This window comes from Megascapheus bottae, chromosome 10 (genome assembly GCF_031878675.1).
Source record: "Megascapheus bottae isolate mThoBot1 chromosome 10, mThoBot2.hap1, whole genome shotgun sequence".
NCBI lineage: Eukaryota > Metazoa > Chordata > Mammalia > Rodentia > Geomyidae > Megascapheus > Megascapheus bottae.
Window position 1 is genome coordinate 24,082,831 of NC_143518.1, and position 16,956 is coordinate 24,099,786.

The 16,956-nt window shown below is 39.1% G+C and overlaps 1 protein-coding gene across 1 annotated transcript in view; it reads right to left on the bottom strand.

Moving 5' to 3' along the window:
* Pappa2 (pappalysin 2) overlaps window positions 1–16,956 on the bottom strand; it is a 232,828-nt gene that overhangs the window by 18,882 nt on the left and 196,990 nt on the right. Inside the window, exon 20 of the mRNA XM_090339770.1 lies at window positions 16,763–16,834. Coding sequence (XP_090195896.1) covers window positions 16,763–16,834 — 72 coding nt within the window. The remainder of the gene's footprint in view (window positions 1–16,762; window positions 16,835–16,956) is intronic.

Consider the following 16,956-nt stretch of genomic DNA (forward strand, 5'->3'; position numbering starts at 1 on the left):
GTTCATCACACTGTGGAGTCATACACATGCATATATTTTATTCTCCCAACACTCCATTACTGAGGAGATTCTAATGCTCTCCCTTATGTCCTCTCTGTACATAGATGTAATGTATTTCAATATTACTCTCTGTGCATTATTCTCACCTCTCCAGAATTGAACGTCTGCAAAGCTTGATATAAATATGCATCCTACAATCAGTTGCTCATGGGTACTAAAAGTCAACTACATTATGGAACTGAAAATGCTTTATTTTTCAATACTGCAATTATGAAATCTCTGTCCTCTGTCTCTCTGTCTCTCTCCTCCACCCACCCTCCCATCCCTGAAGACCCAGGCTGGCCTTAAACATTGTCTCCCTTCTTCCGCCTCCTGAGTGCTAGGATTACATGTATGTACCACCATATCTAGGAAGTCATTGAATTTTTAATACTTGATATTCCCTTCCAACTCTGCTTATTCTTTAGTTCCCATGTCTCTCTACTCACAGTAATAAATATTCTGGCCTACATGTCATAGCAGTTTTAGCAATTAACAACGTAATTAAACCATTTGTTAAAACCTTCAGTTGGATTGGGTCGTACATAGGAAACCTTTGAAGTTATTAAAAATGACTCCTGGAAAAGACAAGCACATTGCCAGACAAATGAGAAAAATAGCATGTTCAATCTTATAGAGGGGGTGGGGCAGACAGGCAGGCAGAAAGAGACAGAAAAATAAAGTTCTTGAAAATACTTACAAGTATAATTTTGGCATACGAATTTGACTGGTATTAAAATATGAACAAGACCAGAAAACTTGTGAAGAGATGAGTTGCCCAAATCACCATCCATCTGGATTAAAGGAGATTTAATTGTAAGAGAACACAAGGAGACCTTTTCTGTCTTTTTCTTTTTGCCAGTTCTGGGGACTGAACTCAGGGCCTGAGCACTCCCAGTCTCCTTCTCTGTCTTATAACAGGAGAAAATAGATGGACAAAATAATTCAGCTTCTCAAAAAGAAATATTCCCCAAAGCTCCATTTATGTGACCAAAGAGGATGGATGAGGGGACAGAAGGACCTTCAAACATAGCCCAGACAAAAGCCAAGAACCACAAAAAATGATCAAGTGGAGCTGCTCCTGGGGAATACTGAAAAGTTATTACCCTTAGACACACTTACCTTTCTCACAACAGTGGCTTTTGTAACGTTTGCTCAACAGGATTTCAGAATTTCTCTAAATCAAGTGACTTTCATATGACTCTCATTACTCTTTTTGAATGGGAATGTTTATTGTGCTTGCTTTGTTTCTGTTCTATTTTGTACCTGAACTGAGTGGGAGACGGAGTTTATGGTTTCACCATGTGGAGCTCCAGATTAAGAGAAGGGCCAGTAAACCAAATGTCAGTCTTCTGTGTCTAGATATCAAACTCAATTCTGAAACCGGATAAGGATTTTACAATGTCTTGGGAGTAGAGTGAATTTGAATTGACACTGATTTTTGTGGATCATTTGTTAAACATGGTGTTTAGAGAAAAGAACTCAGTGCCTGCTTTATGCCATTTCTCATCTCACTTATGAATTTCTACCTTCTCCTAATTATCCTTCGTGCTCACATCAGGTGATGATTCTCTACAAGTCCTTTGGTTAAACTGTGCTTTATTCTCCAGTCTTGTGTGGATCTGTTTCATATCTTTGGATTAGTATTGCTTAGACAGCAAGCTTATTAGTCTTTATTGTACACACTATGTTGGGAATCTCTTATTCACTTCTGTAATCTAAACCTAGATTAGGTACCCAGAAAATACTAATTTTTCTTGTTGATCATGGGACTTGAACTCTGGGCTTGGGCTCTGTTTCTGAACTCTTCTGCTCAAGGCTACTGCTCTACCCTTAGAGCCACAGTGCCACTTCCAGTTTTCTGGTGATTAATTGGACATAAGAGTCTCACGGATTTTTTCAGTGCCCTGGTTGGCTTTGAACCATGTTCCTCAGATCTCAGCCTCCTGAGTAGCTAGGGTTACAGGCTTGAGCCACTGTGCCTGGCCAGAAAATACTATTTGAGGTGGCGACATGAAGAAATAGCCAGAAAAAATGACTATAGTTTTGTTAGTGTGGAGTAAGTTGGGAAGAGCTAAACAGTGACATTCCATACATCCTAGCCATAGTGGACAACAGCAAACTTTGAGACTGAGAATTGAATGAGGTTCATATCAAAGAGGCTGGACAAATTTTCTGTGTGCTGGAACTTGGAGCCATGGCTTCTGTAGCTAATCCTAGAGAGGTAGGAAGATGTAGGAATGCAGTATTATGTGTTACTGGGTTAGAACTATTTTGTTTGAGGCCTCTCTCTCTCTCTCTCTCTCTCTCTCTCTCTCTCTCCTCTCTCTTCCTCTCTTGCTCTTTCTTATTTTAGCACTGAAAATATCTAATGACTCCAATAACAATAACAACAAAAATGTGAGATTTCCCAGTATGAATCAGGAGTGAATTTGTACAGACAGTGGGGTTTAGGGATAAGGAGAGGGCAAAACAGAGAATGAGGAGGGTATAGAAAGGGAAAATAGAAACATAGTTACCCAGACTAAAAGAACATGCCATAAGTGACATGGGACTGGATTCACGGGCATTAATGTCTATTCTTCATGGGTGTGTATGTGTTTGTATATGTCTGTGTCTGTGTAACTAGACACCAGGCTCTGTGCTGCAGGAAGGCTGTTGTTGGCTTTCTCACTAGTGTGAAATGCAGCTTCAGAGGTGGCCCTTTTGCTATGACTTAGATCTCCAGCCAATTATTCTTGCAAAGTATATTGTAGGCTAGAATCAGCTGTGGAAAACAAGCCTGAAAAAAGCCACAGGGGCCTCCTGACCCATTGGAATAATTCTCTTGCCAAGTTTTCAGGGCTGATCTTAAATACGATGGAAAACAATATATAAGGTTCTAAGAGACCATGAAGAGCCTGCTGGTAAAACAATCTCTCTGTGTCATTGGGTTAAGGGTATTGAGAAAAGGGACAGGCGATAAGCCTGACTCTTGCCAAAATAGGTGCATGGATATTGTTTGACTTGGTTTTGTTACTCAGTTTAAAGAACTAAAGGTGAACCATGATGAGGGATGTTTATCTTGTATGGGTGACATGGTTAAAGGAAACTTCTATACGAAGCTGTTTTGTTGACGCTGAGATGCTACTGGGAAGCTTCAGATTGGAACTGTCATGAGCCACATTAATCAAGGTTCTGCCATACAATTTGAGTGTCTAAGTATGGAATAGTGAAAGTTAAAAAGATACAAAAACTAGTTCCCAGAGGTAAGACTGAGAGGAGTCTGATGGAGTCGAAAGAAGCAGAATATCAGTTTCTCCTTCCCTTCCTTACTGCAGATTCGAATGCATGCCTCCTGCAAATATTTGTCTTCCTTGGTGGGAACTGTCAGTAGGTAGCATGGGGGAAACATTCCTTCAAGCATTTCCCTGTCTTGGCCTGGGATTGCTTTTGAAGGCTTCTCACACAAAGGGATGATAATAATGCTGATAGTTCGAAACATGCTTTCAGCATTTTACAGTCTACAAGTGCTTTCGCAAATGGCTTATCATTTGGGAGCCAAAAGAACTTTATGTCAACTGAGATATTCTTTTCTTTTAGGAGTTAAATGATTTTTGGGGGGGAATCATACACTCAAAGAGAAGAAAGGCATTATGTGGGAATTATGTCTTTTTCCAATACAAACATAGTCTTCAAAAGAGCTGAAAAGACCCTAGGAATCTAAATTTCATCCCCTTCCTCATTGTCTTAGTAAAAAGAGACACTCTTTTTTTTTGCCAGTCCTGGGCTAAGCTCAGGACCTGAGCACTGTCCTTGGACTTTCTCAAGGCTAGAGCTCTACTACTTGAGCCTCAGCACCACTTCCGGCTTTTTTCTATATGTGGTACCGAGGAATCGAACCCGGGTCTTCATGCATGCTATTCAAGCACTTTAACCACTAGGCCAAACTCCCAGCCCCAGGAGACACTCTTAAGTTTGACACAAAAAGCACTGAATAGAAAAAGTTCTTAAAAGAGTCATAAAACTTAGGGGTTTTTTTGACAATCTTTCTATTTTTTACATATCAGCAAAATTTTTCGATTGTTAGACTGCTTCTTAAGATTCCTACCCAGATGCTATTCTGTGAATATTCTTAGATTGTCAAACTCATTTGCTTAAAAATTGAGCATCTTCTACATGCCAGTCACTACAGTGTCCCATTAGAGGATTCATGTATAACCGTGAATGAGACTGAATAACATTCTCTCCCCATGAAATAACTCCGTGGAGAAAATTGACATGAAACATAACAATGAATAGCATAGTAATTTAGAAAGTAATAGATTTAGCAGTATAAGGAATTCTGTGGTGCTGTGTTTGAAGATAAGCTGAGAGGAAGGGATGGTCAACAAATAACCAGTGAGGAGACTTTTGGTGAAGCAGATGACCTAAGCCATTGTTAGGAATCTGGCTTTTACTCTGGGTGAAATGAGGACTTGTTAAGCATTTATCAGAGAAGTCCTGAGATTTAACTTATATTTTAGCCGCTGTGCTGAGAAGAGTCTATGAGTGATCAGGAGGAAAGAGACTAGCCGGGAGGAGCTGCGTTGATCCAAATGCTGGTAAAGCGAGTCCACATCAAGATGGAAGTAGCAGAAATAATGAAAAAAGTGGTTGAGTTATTGATCAGTTTTACAGGTAGAGCTTGTCCAATGAATTGGATATGGAGTACAAAGGAAATCAAAGAATAATAACACCCTGAGCAACCAGAAGGAGATGAGAAAGTCTACACAAAGAAATGAGAAGCTGTTTCCCCTGCCATATCTGGTATTTCTGAATTTCATCTCCTAGTTGACAAAGTTTATAATCATTGTTATTCCCTTCCCATTAGACTCAGAAGCAATAGTATGTGTAGCCCCTCCTATCTCCTTCACCTTTGGTCCTCCATGCTCTGCACTAGATTGTCACGCATAGCAGTGGGTGTGGTTTCATTTACCCTGGTAAGAGGCTTCTGAAGAAATACTGTTTAACACCTGTTACTACTACATCATGGGACAACTTTGGGGGGAAAAGTATTCTTCCTTCATTTTATCTGCTTGTCAAATGACAGCAAAGAATAAAAATATGAATGCACAAAATAGATCAAAAGAGTTTATCGTAGCCAGTAGGGAATTCAACATCTAAGAAATTGAAAAATGATCAGGCAGGTATTGGTTGACAAAACAGGTTCAAGGAAACAGAAACCTAAATTCCTGGAATACTACACACCAAAAAGCCTACAGTTACCAAGTACCCACAAAGGCAGAGGAACATGTACGTACATGTGTATGTGCACATATGTGTATGTGGTCATGTAGGAAATAAACTTCACCTTTTACCATTAGAAAGCCAGTAAAGTCCTAAATAAAAATTTCAGCCTTAGTAGAGGTATATTATATAGATAGATGGGTAGAGATACAATAAAACACATACACTAATTTGAGGAAGAAATATAAAGAGTGAATAAGGAAAAGCAAAAAGACACTCAATGTGGTCTCTTGGAAGGGAATAGAGGCCCAGGAAAAAAGAGCAGGCACTGCTGGCATTTTAAAGAAACCTAGGGGAAAAATTCAATTATCGAACCTGATAAATGTATTCAACTAAGATAAAGATTTTACAACTAAATGTCTAATATGGATGGAGCTCGAGCTAAGATAGTTAAGACCTGAAATGTGCATTTGGTCACTACAAATGCTGTTTTCTACAGTTTGTAGACATCTGTAATCAGTGAATGGTATCTAATTCTCTATTTATGGTTGTTTCAGTTAAAAGAACCAATATATAGATACACACACATGTGCACCTATGAATATAAACACATATGTGCACCTATGAATGCACCTGTGTGTGCATATGTGTGTGTGTGTGTGTGTGTGTGTGTGTGTGTGCATGTTAGTGGGTGTCAGTCTTGGTGCTTGAACTCAAGGCCTGGACACTGTCCCTGTACTTCCTTTGATCAAGGCAAGTGCTCACTCAAACATTTGAGCCACAGCACCACTTCTTTGAACCACAATGCTCAGATCTTAGTCTCTTGAGTAACTAGAATTACAGGCATGTCACTGAAGTCTGGCTATAAATATATATTTTATATTCTTAAAAATAAGTATGATAGATTTCAAGGTTTTGCTAGGACTTAGTTCATAAAATAGAAATAATTCCACGCAAAATCATATCTATTTAACCAGATAGTTAGAAATTCAAATTACTCATATTTCTGAAAGACATCATCTATCTGGCCATTTAATGAAGGAGTTATGCCATTTACTGTGATGGTAAATTGAAGAAACATTTAGTGTCCTAGAGGATTCAGACATTTGTGCCATGGTTAAAAAGCATTTAAAATACATTTTGAAAAGCAAATACCTTCTTGGAGCAATGTCCCAATGAAAAGTGGACAGGGGAAAATGATTTGTAGATATAACTTCATTTACTGTGCATTCTTACAAGCACCGCACAATTTTTGGGACATAATTGAAAGGCCTGGCAGATTATATACAAGAAGAGAGTGTTTTCCTATGATGCCGACACGTCAGCTATTCATATTAAATATTAATTTAATCACTAAATGATTTGCAAGTAGGGACTAGAACTGGAAGTGCAATGAAAAGAGATGAAGCAGAAATACAAAGGGAAGAACAGTACCTTATGCAAAGGGTATGCAAAGGGCCCAGTAAGAAAAGGGAAAAGGATGACCCATGTCCGAAGAGAGAGAACAGAATGAAAGGGGGCTCACTAGGAGACCCAGAGAACAAATGAAGCAAACTACAGCCTGGTACAAAGCCTACCAGAATGTCACAGAGATGCTCCAGGGGAGGTTTGGACCAGCATAAACTCTCTTAAAATGTCATTCACCTAAATGAGGTTTTACAATTTGCATGGTTGTGCATTTAAAGTTTTACTTTTTTTCAAAATCAGGGAATTAAAAAAAAACACAATGGTTTTAGTTTTCAAAGAGAAAAATCTAGTCTTAATTAACATTTGGAATCCTATTTTCAGAGATTCCAGCTAGAGACTCTGAAGTGAAGCCCTGAACCAAATGGGAGTCTGGATAGGCCTAAAGACATGCTTGGATTCTCAGGCTGGTGCAGATATTGCACAAAACTGGCAGCAAAATTCACAAACAAATCTCAAGGGGATTGGAATTTGGCAGCTAGTTAGCCTGGAAGACGGTTCCAACTGAAGCTAATTTTCAATTTCTCTTTGGATTTTAACATGTCTAACACATATTTAGATTTAGATCTGTCAGGACCTACAGCATCCATACCAAAAATTTAATAGCTCTTGCCATCATTGTTTGTAGGACATTATCATCCCAACTCTAATGATCATTTTTCTAATTCCTTCTTACCCACGAATCCTAAAGAATTTGGCATGAACTAAAAGAAAATTAGGCCCAGAAGATCTGTTCTCTGAGAAGCAAGGAAGAAATAGTTATAATATCTGGTTTGTAAACAGCCAAAGCATAACAAAGAAAAGTTTTAATTTTTTTGACTATTATTTGACTAAGAATATACAAATAAAGAAGAAGTAAGTTAGCTGAGCATTTATACAAGGCAAAATTGATAAAGTTGGAATAGAGAATTTAATTTTCTTATATACTAAATATGATTCATTAATTTCTTCTTTTTTTAATAAAGAATTCATAGACATGCACAGGTGAGAGTGCTTTCTGAATAACAAATAGTAATTCTATCTGGTCACTATTTGAATTCCATCTGGGTTTTTCTAATACTACGAAGCCCTGACATTGATTAAGAGTAATTTGGGCTAACCAGTGATGAAAAGCATATTAGTAAAGTCATAGCAATAAAGATAAATACAGCAAGTAGCCAGTATTATGAAAATAAACAGAAACAAACAAACATTTGAACGACTTCACTACACAGCTAAGCAGAAAAGAGAGCAGAGAGTCGGATGCGGTGGCTCATGCCTCTAATCCTAGCTACCAGGAGGATGGGACTGAGAATCATGGTTCAAAGCCAGCCAGGGCACTGAAGTCCATGAGACTCTCATGTCCAATTAATTACTAGAAAATCAGAAGTAGGGCTATGGCTCCAGGGGTAAGGCGGTAGTCTTGAGCTGAAGAGCTTAGAGACAGAACCCAGGCCCAGAGTCCAAACCCCATGACTGACAACAAATAAATAAATAAATAAATAAATAAATAAATAAATAAATAAATAAATAAATTTAAAAAAAAAAAGAAAAAGAAAAGAGAGCAGAGCTTTCTGGGACAAAGAAAGGGACCTTAGCATTGTGCTATGTTCCTCCAAGCAAGGTACTGCTTTTCTGAGACTACCTTGGATACCATGGAAGACTTTTTAAGACTGAGGTAGGACTACACCCTTAGATTTTCCAATTAACAAGTCAGGTTGGAACCTAAGCCTCCACATAGCTAGCAGGTTTCCAGACGAGGCAGTGTCCCCAAATGGGAACCACATCACAGTCCTAGACCATTATGTTTCTTTGTGGGCCAAGGTTATTCTTACTCAACAGTCTTGTCTCAGAGATCCATTGTTGAAATGCAGCATTATCTGCCTTCCTGGTCATTTTCAAATGGTTAGTCTTCCTGCATGCCTTCCTCAAGGTGAGCCTGAGATTACTTCTGTAGCCAAGACAGGACACGACAAAGTCTGCAGGCACTTACACATTTCAGCCCTGCTCTTTGATCAGAGCTCTCCAATTCATAATGATTGTGACATTTTACTATGAAGCCTCATATGGTCTAATGAGAAGAATAACACACACACACTCACCAACACACACACACATGCACACACACGCACGCATGCGCATGCACGCACATAAACACACACACACACACACACACACACACACACACACACACACCATCTTGTCCTAAAAAATATAGGACCAGAACTCTAACAATGCCCTTCTTTCAGAAGGACCTTAAAATGTATTATTCATACGTTATCTCAGGTAGATTTCACCTTTCTCTAGCAGGTTTCCCTGTCCTCTCTTTTTGTTTGCTCTTCCTTTGAGTATGTCAATTCTACATCTTTATATAAGCATTCTGTACCCTAGAATAAAACATATCCCCTAAATGTTGTCTTGTCTGTCAGGATTTAGCTTTCTTTCCCCTGTGTTGGCTCAGATTCCGGGTGAGAAAAAATAGTGCCAAAAAACCCTCTCAACTTTCATGCCACTATTTTCCACCTCATGAATTATATTTTGGTCCTAAGGATTCAGAGCAGGAAAGCCGGGCAATGCCATGAGTGAAGAAGAAGCCCGTGTACCAGACACAGCTAACAGGACTACCATCTGGAATATAAATAATAAAGGAGAACAGAGAGAGGTCCAAGACAACAAGAAGAAAGAATCCAAGGAATGGTGTAGCAGATGGAATGAATTAGTGATGGAAGCATTGTTGGTATGAACAACTAAATGTGTAAAGTCAAAACAACTCCCCACCTATGTTTCAGTAATGCAGCTACTCAAACAGAATTAAACTTGTCCCCAAAGCTCCATGTTTCACTCCCAATTCCCTCGTGTAAATTCCCATAGAAGTAGCACTTTCATGGTAATGACAAATAAAAATATAGCCACTAACTTCTTTCACAAAACACAAGTCTGTTTATATTTAAATCCACAGTGTTAGGTTTACAGAAAAAGTGAATACAGTACTATTTTTCTTGTTTGAGACAGGATGATATATTTATCCCTGCCAGCAAAATAAAAAATACATTTCTTTGAAACTCCCCGAAGACCAGTGTACCTTTGAAACTCTGCCCTTTATAATCTTATACAAAGGTTAAAACATTCAGATTATCTGCCCACAGATTTATTTTTAAAACTCAGTTCATCCAGTATTTAAAATCCACCAATTTCTGCTCTGTTTATATTGGGGCAGGTGATAACTATAAGTTGTACTCTCTACAAAATATTTACTGTGCTGGTCTTTTTCTTTATAGACTTTGGAAACCAGGATCTTTTGATTATTTTCCTCCAAAGGTATAAGTATCCAGTGTTTGATACCAATTTTATTAATACTTGTTACTTTCTGTGGCTTCCAATGCCTGTGGAGTGAAAGCTGCACACTGAGAAAATGGAATTGGGTCAATGATAAGAATACTAATATATAGAAAGTGTGCAGGCTTTCTGATAGGTCTACTGAAAACTTCTTTGTATGTAGTTTGTTGTTTGAAGAATGGAGCTAGGCTGCTGTTTTCCCAGGATGAGCCATAATTGTTTGGTTTTCTAAAAAGAGTTCACCGTATTTTTAAACCATCTAGCCTTTTCTGATTTGCAGTAATATCAGTCTTAACCTTTTCTGTCAGCTGTTTTTACCACTCTCTTGAATCCTCTGAACTCTGTCTTATCTCAAGTGATTTAAAAAATGTATCCCAGAACTTTTATAAAATGTATTCTTTTCTTTCAAGCTATGAGCTAAGCACCCACTCCTTTATACAATTAACTGCTAAAGTATTAATCCCTTCCCAGTGTTCCTTAAAGTTCACCTACATTAGAAACATCTGGAGTATTTGTTAAATAATAATAATTTGGGAGTTTTTATAGCAGGTTTTTTATTTAAAAGATAAAAAATGAGAGGCAGAACCTAAGAACCTGCATTTTAAAATAAGCAGCAACATAGTAGTACTGTGGCTCAAGGGGTAGGACGGTAACCTTGAGGTGAAAAGCTCAGGGACAATGCCCAGGCCCAGAGTTCAAGTCCCACGACAAATAAAAAAAAATAAGCAGTAGCATTAAGCACACTTCTAAAAGAAACCATCACCTGATCCTATGGTCCAGGAAATGTTGAAAGGCAAATACAAGTACTCAGTGCTCCACTGGGTAGAGCTTCGTATACAAAATAGGGATACTTCATTTGTACTAAGATGACATATGTACTAAACTTCAGGAGTAACTTCTGAAGGCAGTGGCTCATACCTGTCACCCTAGCTCCTCAGAAGGCTGAGATCTAAGGATCTCAGTTCAAAGCCAGCCCCGGCACTCAAGTCTATGAGACTCTTATCTCCAATTAACCACTAGAGCAAAAAGGGGGAATTGTTTTTTTTTGTTTTTGTTTTTGTACTTAACATTTTTTATTGTAATTAGTAAAAGGGTTACATGATATTTGCCAGATAGAAGGTGCATTAATTTACATACATTGATACTCTTTCACATGTCTTGGTACCCATTTCCCTCCCCCCCCACACCCCCCACCCATCTTGGTTTTCCCCCCTTCCCTATCAAATTTCAAATATCCAAATACAAATAAATTCAATATATCAGATAACAAAGTGAGATACTATACCAATATGAGATAACCAAGGGACAGCAAAGGAGATGAGAGACAACATAGTACATTAAGGACAACAATCATTCATTATATGGCTTTTGTTTCACTATCCTGGAGGTCCTTTCAATTAGCTTCACATTATATGTCCTTATGTATCAAGATTTTGCTCTATTGCAAATCTCTGCTAGTAGAGCCCAAGGTTTCTACTGATTATGATGAATGAGGGAAACCATTGAGCCTAAGTTCCTTTGAGTCTGGCTTACTTCACTTAATATGATTTTTTCTAAGTCTTTCCATTTCCTAACAAATGGGGCGATGTCATTCTTTCTGACAGCAGCATAGAATTCCACTGTGTACAAATACCACAACTTGTTGATCCACTCATCAACTGAGGGATACCTAGGTTAGTTCCATATCTTTGCTATGGTGAATAGTGCTGCAATGAACATTGTTGTGCTAGTGGGTTTAGTATGTCCTTGTTTCTGGGTGGTTGGGTAAATGCCAAGTAGTGGAATTGCTGGGTCATAGGGGAGTTCTATGTTTAGCCTTTTGAGGCACTGCCACACTGCTGGGGGAATTGTTTTTTATCATAACCTATTAATGTTTATCAAACAATTATAGAAATAGGTATTGCTGCATCCTGAACTGTCATATCTACGAGACTTGAGTGTTATTCACTTGTGAACTACTACAGAGATGGGAATATTAAATCTATTTACGACCTGCAGATTCATTATTGACAGAAATGTGAAAACAATGGAGAGTTCTTGGGATATTGGGATATAGAGCAGAAAGAATTCTGTTATAACAATAGACAAGGTGAGAGCAATCCTTAGACACAAGGCCAAAGGAGACGAAGGAAAACAAGTAACAAACTGCTACTATAGCTCAAGTGAGTGATTTCAAGGCCTAAGACAGGATGACAAGAGCAGGAGTGAGTTGAATTACTCAGAACACTGACTACTGATTTGGTGGATGATTGGGCAAGACAGCTAGTTGTCTCCAAGTAATTTGTGAAACTTTGGTCTCTCCTAGCAGAGGTTCACAATGGGGTAATACCTAGATACATAAGGCCATATAGGATGAGGCTAAATGAAAGGACCTCCCGGATATAGAAATAAGAGTCATAAGGTGTGATTGTCATTCTTAATGTACTATGTTATTTCTCATCTCTTTTGCTGTCCTTTGGTTATCTTATATTGTTATAGTATCTTATTTTGTTATCTGATAGATTGTATATATGTTTAATTGGTTATTTGAAATAGGATAGGGAAGGGGGGAAAACAACATGAGGGCAGAGAATGGGAGGAGGGAAATGGAGACAAAAACATGAGAAAGGGAGCAAAGTTTGTGAAGTAGTACACCTTCTATCTGGCGAATATAATGTAACCCTTCTATTAATTACAATAAAATTATATAAAAAAAGTCTCAGTGGTTCTCTGTGGAAACTGTTGCCAGATTCTGCTCCTTTACTTTCACTGAGTTTTTTTTCCTGATTATATTGAAGCCACATCATCAGCAATGCCCATGTTTTTTTTTTTTACTTAGTCAATATTTACACCATGGCTAAGAGTTTACAACAAATATTGCCACTTTATAAGAATGGATTATGAGCCATGTATAATATTAAATACATTATTAATCTCTCAGAACAGGTCCTGAAAATCACGTTGTGTCTCACTTTCCAGGCCAAATCAAGTGACTGAGGCTGATACCATTGGTCAACCAAGGATTTGCTTGGCTTCAACATTTTTGCCATCCTTGTCCTTTTTCAACTTATGAAAGAAACAGAAAATACAAGACAAATTCAGGTCAGGAATGTCAAGAAAAGCAACTAGAATGATAGAATTTGACATATGAACAAATTTGTATTCCCGATGTCTAACGCCCACATATTCTTGCTCAAACAATGGAAATACGAGTCACAATAAGAAGAGGAAATTATTTCAACAAGATTGTTAGAAGAAACCCTGTAGGTGCCTCTTGAACCCAAGAAGCATAGTAGTGGAAAATTGAGGGCACAATGCACATGGCAAAAGAGAAAAGACGCAAACAAGGACAGGAGAGACAGGAAGCAGGCAGTGCACTGTGCACTGCCTTGGGCTTACTGAGAGAAATAATGAATGACACACCCCACACTTACAAGGCTGAGTGGCTAAAGGGGACATCTCAAATTATTTTCAGTATTGGAAAGCAAAACAGTGAATCCCCTCTGGACACTAGGTTGCAAAGTGTCTAATTTGAGCTCAAATTTCTGGGCTGCCTTTGTTTTTTTTAATTAAGGAAAAAAAAAAAACTTCCTTTCACCTTCCAGGCCTCTTTTGCCTTATCTTGCTTCAGGGTTGTTTTCCCTCTGGCTGCTGTTGATGGTGTTCTCTTCTCCCTAATATGTTTAGCTGATTTTTCCAGTAAAGAATAAAAAAACGGCCAAGCCAACCTGCCCCTCATCCATGCCAGTTTCAGCTATTTTCTTCTTCGTTGTTTTCCCTTTTCACATTTCTTCTCGTTTTTTTTTTCCTTCAAAACTCTTTCTCTTTCTTCTCTTACCCAGGTCATTTTCCATACCAGGGTATGAACTCTTTTTATTAGCTTCTTCCTTCCTATCCATAAGTGAACTTTCTTGTTTCTAGCTTTCCTGAATGAACAGAAGCCAAACACCAGATTTTCAAATCTTCCTGACATAGGGAGTTGGGAATAACAATGTTGAAAGAATTCAAAATAATATAGAAACATCAAAATGTAAACAATATTGGCTAGAATTATTTGTGGACAATGAAAATTTCAAACTAGGGGTACATAGGTTAGGAATCTTCCTTTTGGCTTCCACAATGTATAGGTGGTAGTCCTTTAACTTCAGTGGTTGGAAGAATCCCCCAGTGGTCCTGCTTGTTAAAATGGACTGCTGGGCTCCATGCCCAGAGTTTGTGAGTCAGTAGGCCTAGGGTGTAGCCAGAGAATGTGCATCTTTACCAAGTTTCTGGATGAGGCTAGAGATGCTAGTTCAGGGCCCACACTTTGAGATCCATTGGAGTGGGGAACTAAAACCTATCAAACGGTTAAAAAGCAGAGGTTCATGATATGGGTCTGGGAGGGAGGAAGGAACTTTACTCTGTCAGCTCAGCAGGAGGCCTATAGCTGCCTGGGAAACTCTGAATAAGAGCTCTAGAGTGTGTACTGGGATGCAGGACAACTGGGGAAAGCATCATATCATAACCTTCTGGGAAACACCAAAGCCAGTTCCAAGCCCTGACATTCATCCTCCTGCTTGCGATCATGCATAGAAACGGCAGAAGGGAATTCTCAGGATCCCTTTGATCTCTTCCCAGCTCCCCAACTCCTCTGTCTGTTTATCTCCATCTTTCCCTGGCCTCCTCTTCCCCCCTTCCTGCCCCCTGCCCAATGGATGATTCACTCCCTCTCTCTCTCTTGCCTTCCCACCCCACTGCCATCTGTTTTTCTAATGATGGCAGAAGATGAGCTGTTTTGTTGGCCCACCCTGTAACAAAGCACACTCTCGCGCTAGCATTTTCCCCTCAAAATGCACTTGCAGGACATTATTTTTATGGGTATCACTCCCCGCACCAAGTTTTCCCTCTTCTTTCAAACCCTGCCCTTTTCCCCTTCCTTGCAATGTGTGCATCTTAGTTTCCCAGAATTAGAATGAGAGACAGAGAAATACAGAAGAATAGAGGAACTGACATGTGTGTGGGTTGGGTGTGTTTTGGAGGAGGACACTGGAAATCAATGGCAGTAAAACAGCTCTCACTAGTACACAAGGAGGAGCCAAAATTATTAGGACATTGCTGCTAAATCGCTTATTTACTTCCAGAGAGGTTTGGATTAAAAAAGAAAAAAACATGCTGATGTAACTGAGGCTAGAATATTTGCATTTGTCACTGGCTATAGGGTGTGTATATCTTTCTTCTGTCTTCCAGATTCCTGGATCTTCTTCTCCCCACAAGGTTTTGCCTCATTCTTGATTTTTCTTTGTTAGGTTAGTTCCAGACAACCTAGCCAGGAATTAACTATGCTTCAAGATCCCCAATGGATTACCATCCAAGGTCAAGTAGACAGATTTTCTTGAGGGTCTAAAAGTCCTGTCGACATCACTGACCATTAGATTATAGCTCTACCACAGGGTTACATACATAGATGCTTTTGTGACTCAGGTGGTTCAAATAAGGAGGGATGTTCTCAGGCTAGCAACTGTGGAAATAGAACAAAGTTGCCCTTTAAAGCTGCAGCTGCCCTCAGCTCCAGCTGACTGTGGCCATAACCACCAAACACTCATACTTTTATTTTTAAAAGAATGACATTTCCCAAATAATTTTTATATTTATTTCTATTTGTTATGGGTTGTGTAAAATAGCACGAATATGCATTTGCATTTCATGCAAAAAGTCTCAATGTTTAAACACTTGCAATTCAATTAAAGCAGTTTTAGACACTGCATTTGACCCACAAAGGTGTCTGTGGGACAATGCTCTGCAAAAGCCTAATCCAACTACATTTAAACAAGATTTGCTTATCGAATCCCAAAGCTGTAATTCTAACTTACCTCTAAATTTCCTTGTTGTTGTTGTTGTTGTTTCTTTTATTTATTGGGGGGGGGGAGGTCCTGGGACTTGAACTCTGGACCTGAGCACTGTCCCTGAGCTCCAGTTACTCAAGGCTAGCATTCTACCACTTGAGCCACAGCACCACTTCTGGCTTTTTCTGTGATTAATTGGAGATTAGAGTCTCACAGATATCCTGGCTTCAAACCCTTATCCTCAGGTTTCACCTTCTTGAGTAGCTAGGATTACGGGCATGAGCCACTGGACCTGGCTTAAATTTATTTATTTATTTCATTTCATTTCATTTTATTGCCAGTCCTGGGCTTGAGCTCAGGGCCTGAGCACTGTCCTTGGGCTTTCCTCAAGGCTAGATCTCTACCCTGAGCCACAGCACCACTTCCAGCTTTTTTTCTATGTATGTGGCACCAAGGAATTGAACCTGGGTCTTTGTGCATGCTAGGCAAGCACTCTACCAATAGACCAAACTCCCAGCCCTAAATTTATTTTTTATTTGCCAGTCCTGGGGCTTAAACTCAGGGCCTGGGCACTGTCTTCGGGTTTTCTCAAGGCTAGAGCTCTACCACTTGGGCACAGCACCACTTCTGGCTTTTTCTGTATATGTATTTCCAAGAAATTGAACTCAGGTCTTCATGCATGCTAGGCAAGAACTCTACCACTAGGCCACACTCCTGGCCCTAAACTTGCTTTTTATTAATAAAAAGAATCAGTGAATCCTGAAGATCTTTCTCAAACTAAAAAGTCAGGAATGCTAATTTATTCTGAATTTAGGATTGTAAACATAGTTATATATTAGAAACCACAGAAAGAGCAAAGGAGTAGGAGAGAGACAGGCCATTCAAGACAGGCCGGCCACCACTCTGAACAGGACTTGAGGAAGAGGATTTCTTACCTCACATGACTGGATACAGTGGACCAGGGAGGGGTCTGGGTACCATTGACGTTGACCAGTACACACGATGCTCTAAATAGGAAGGGGAAAACAACAGCAAAAATAAAGAAATTTTGTCTGTAAAACCAGGATTCAGACCTTGACTCAGCCCACTAATCCACCTCCATTTTTTTTCAATATCAAAACTTTGATTG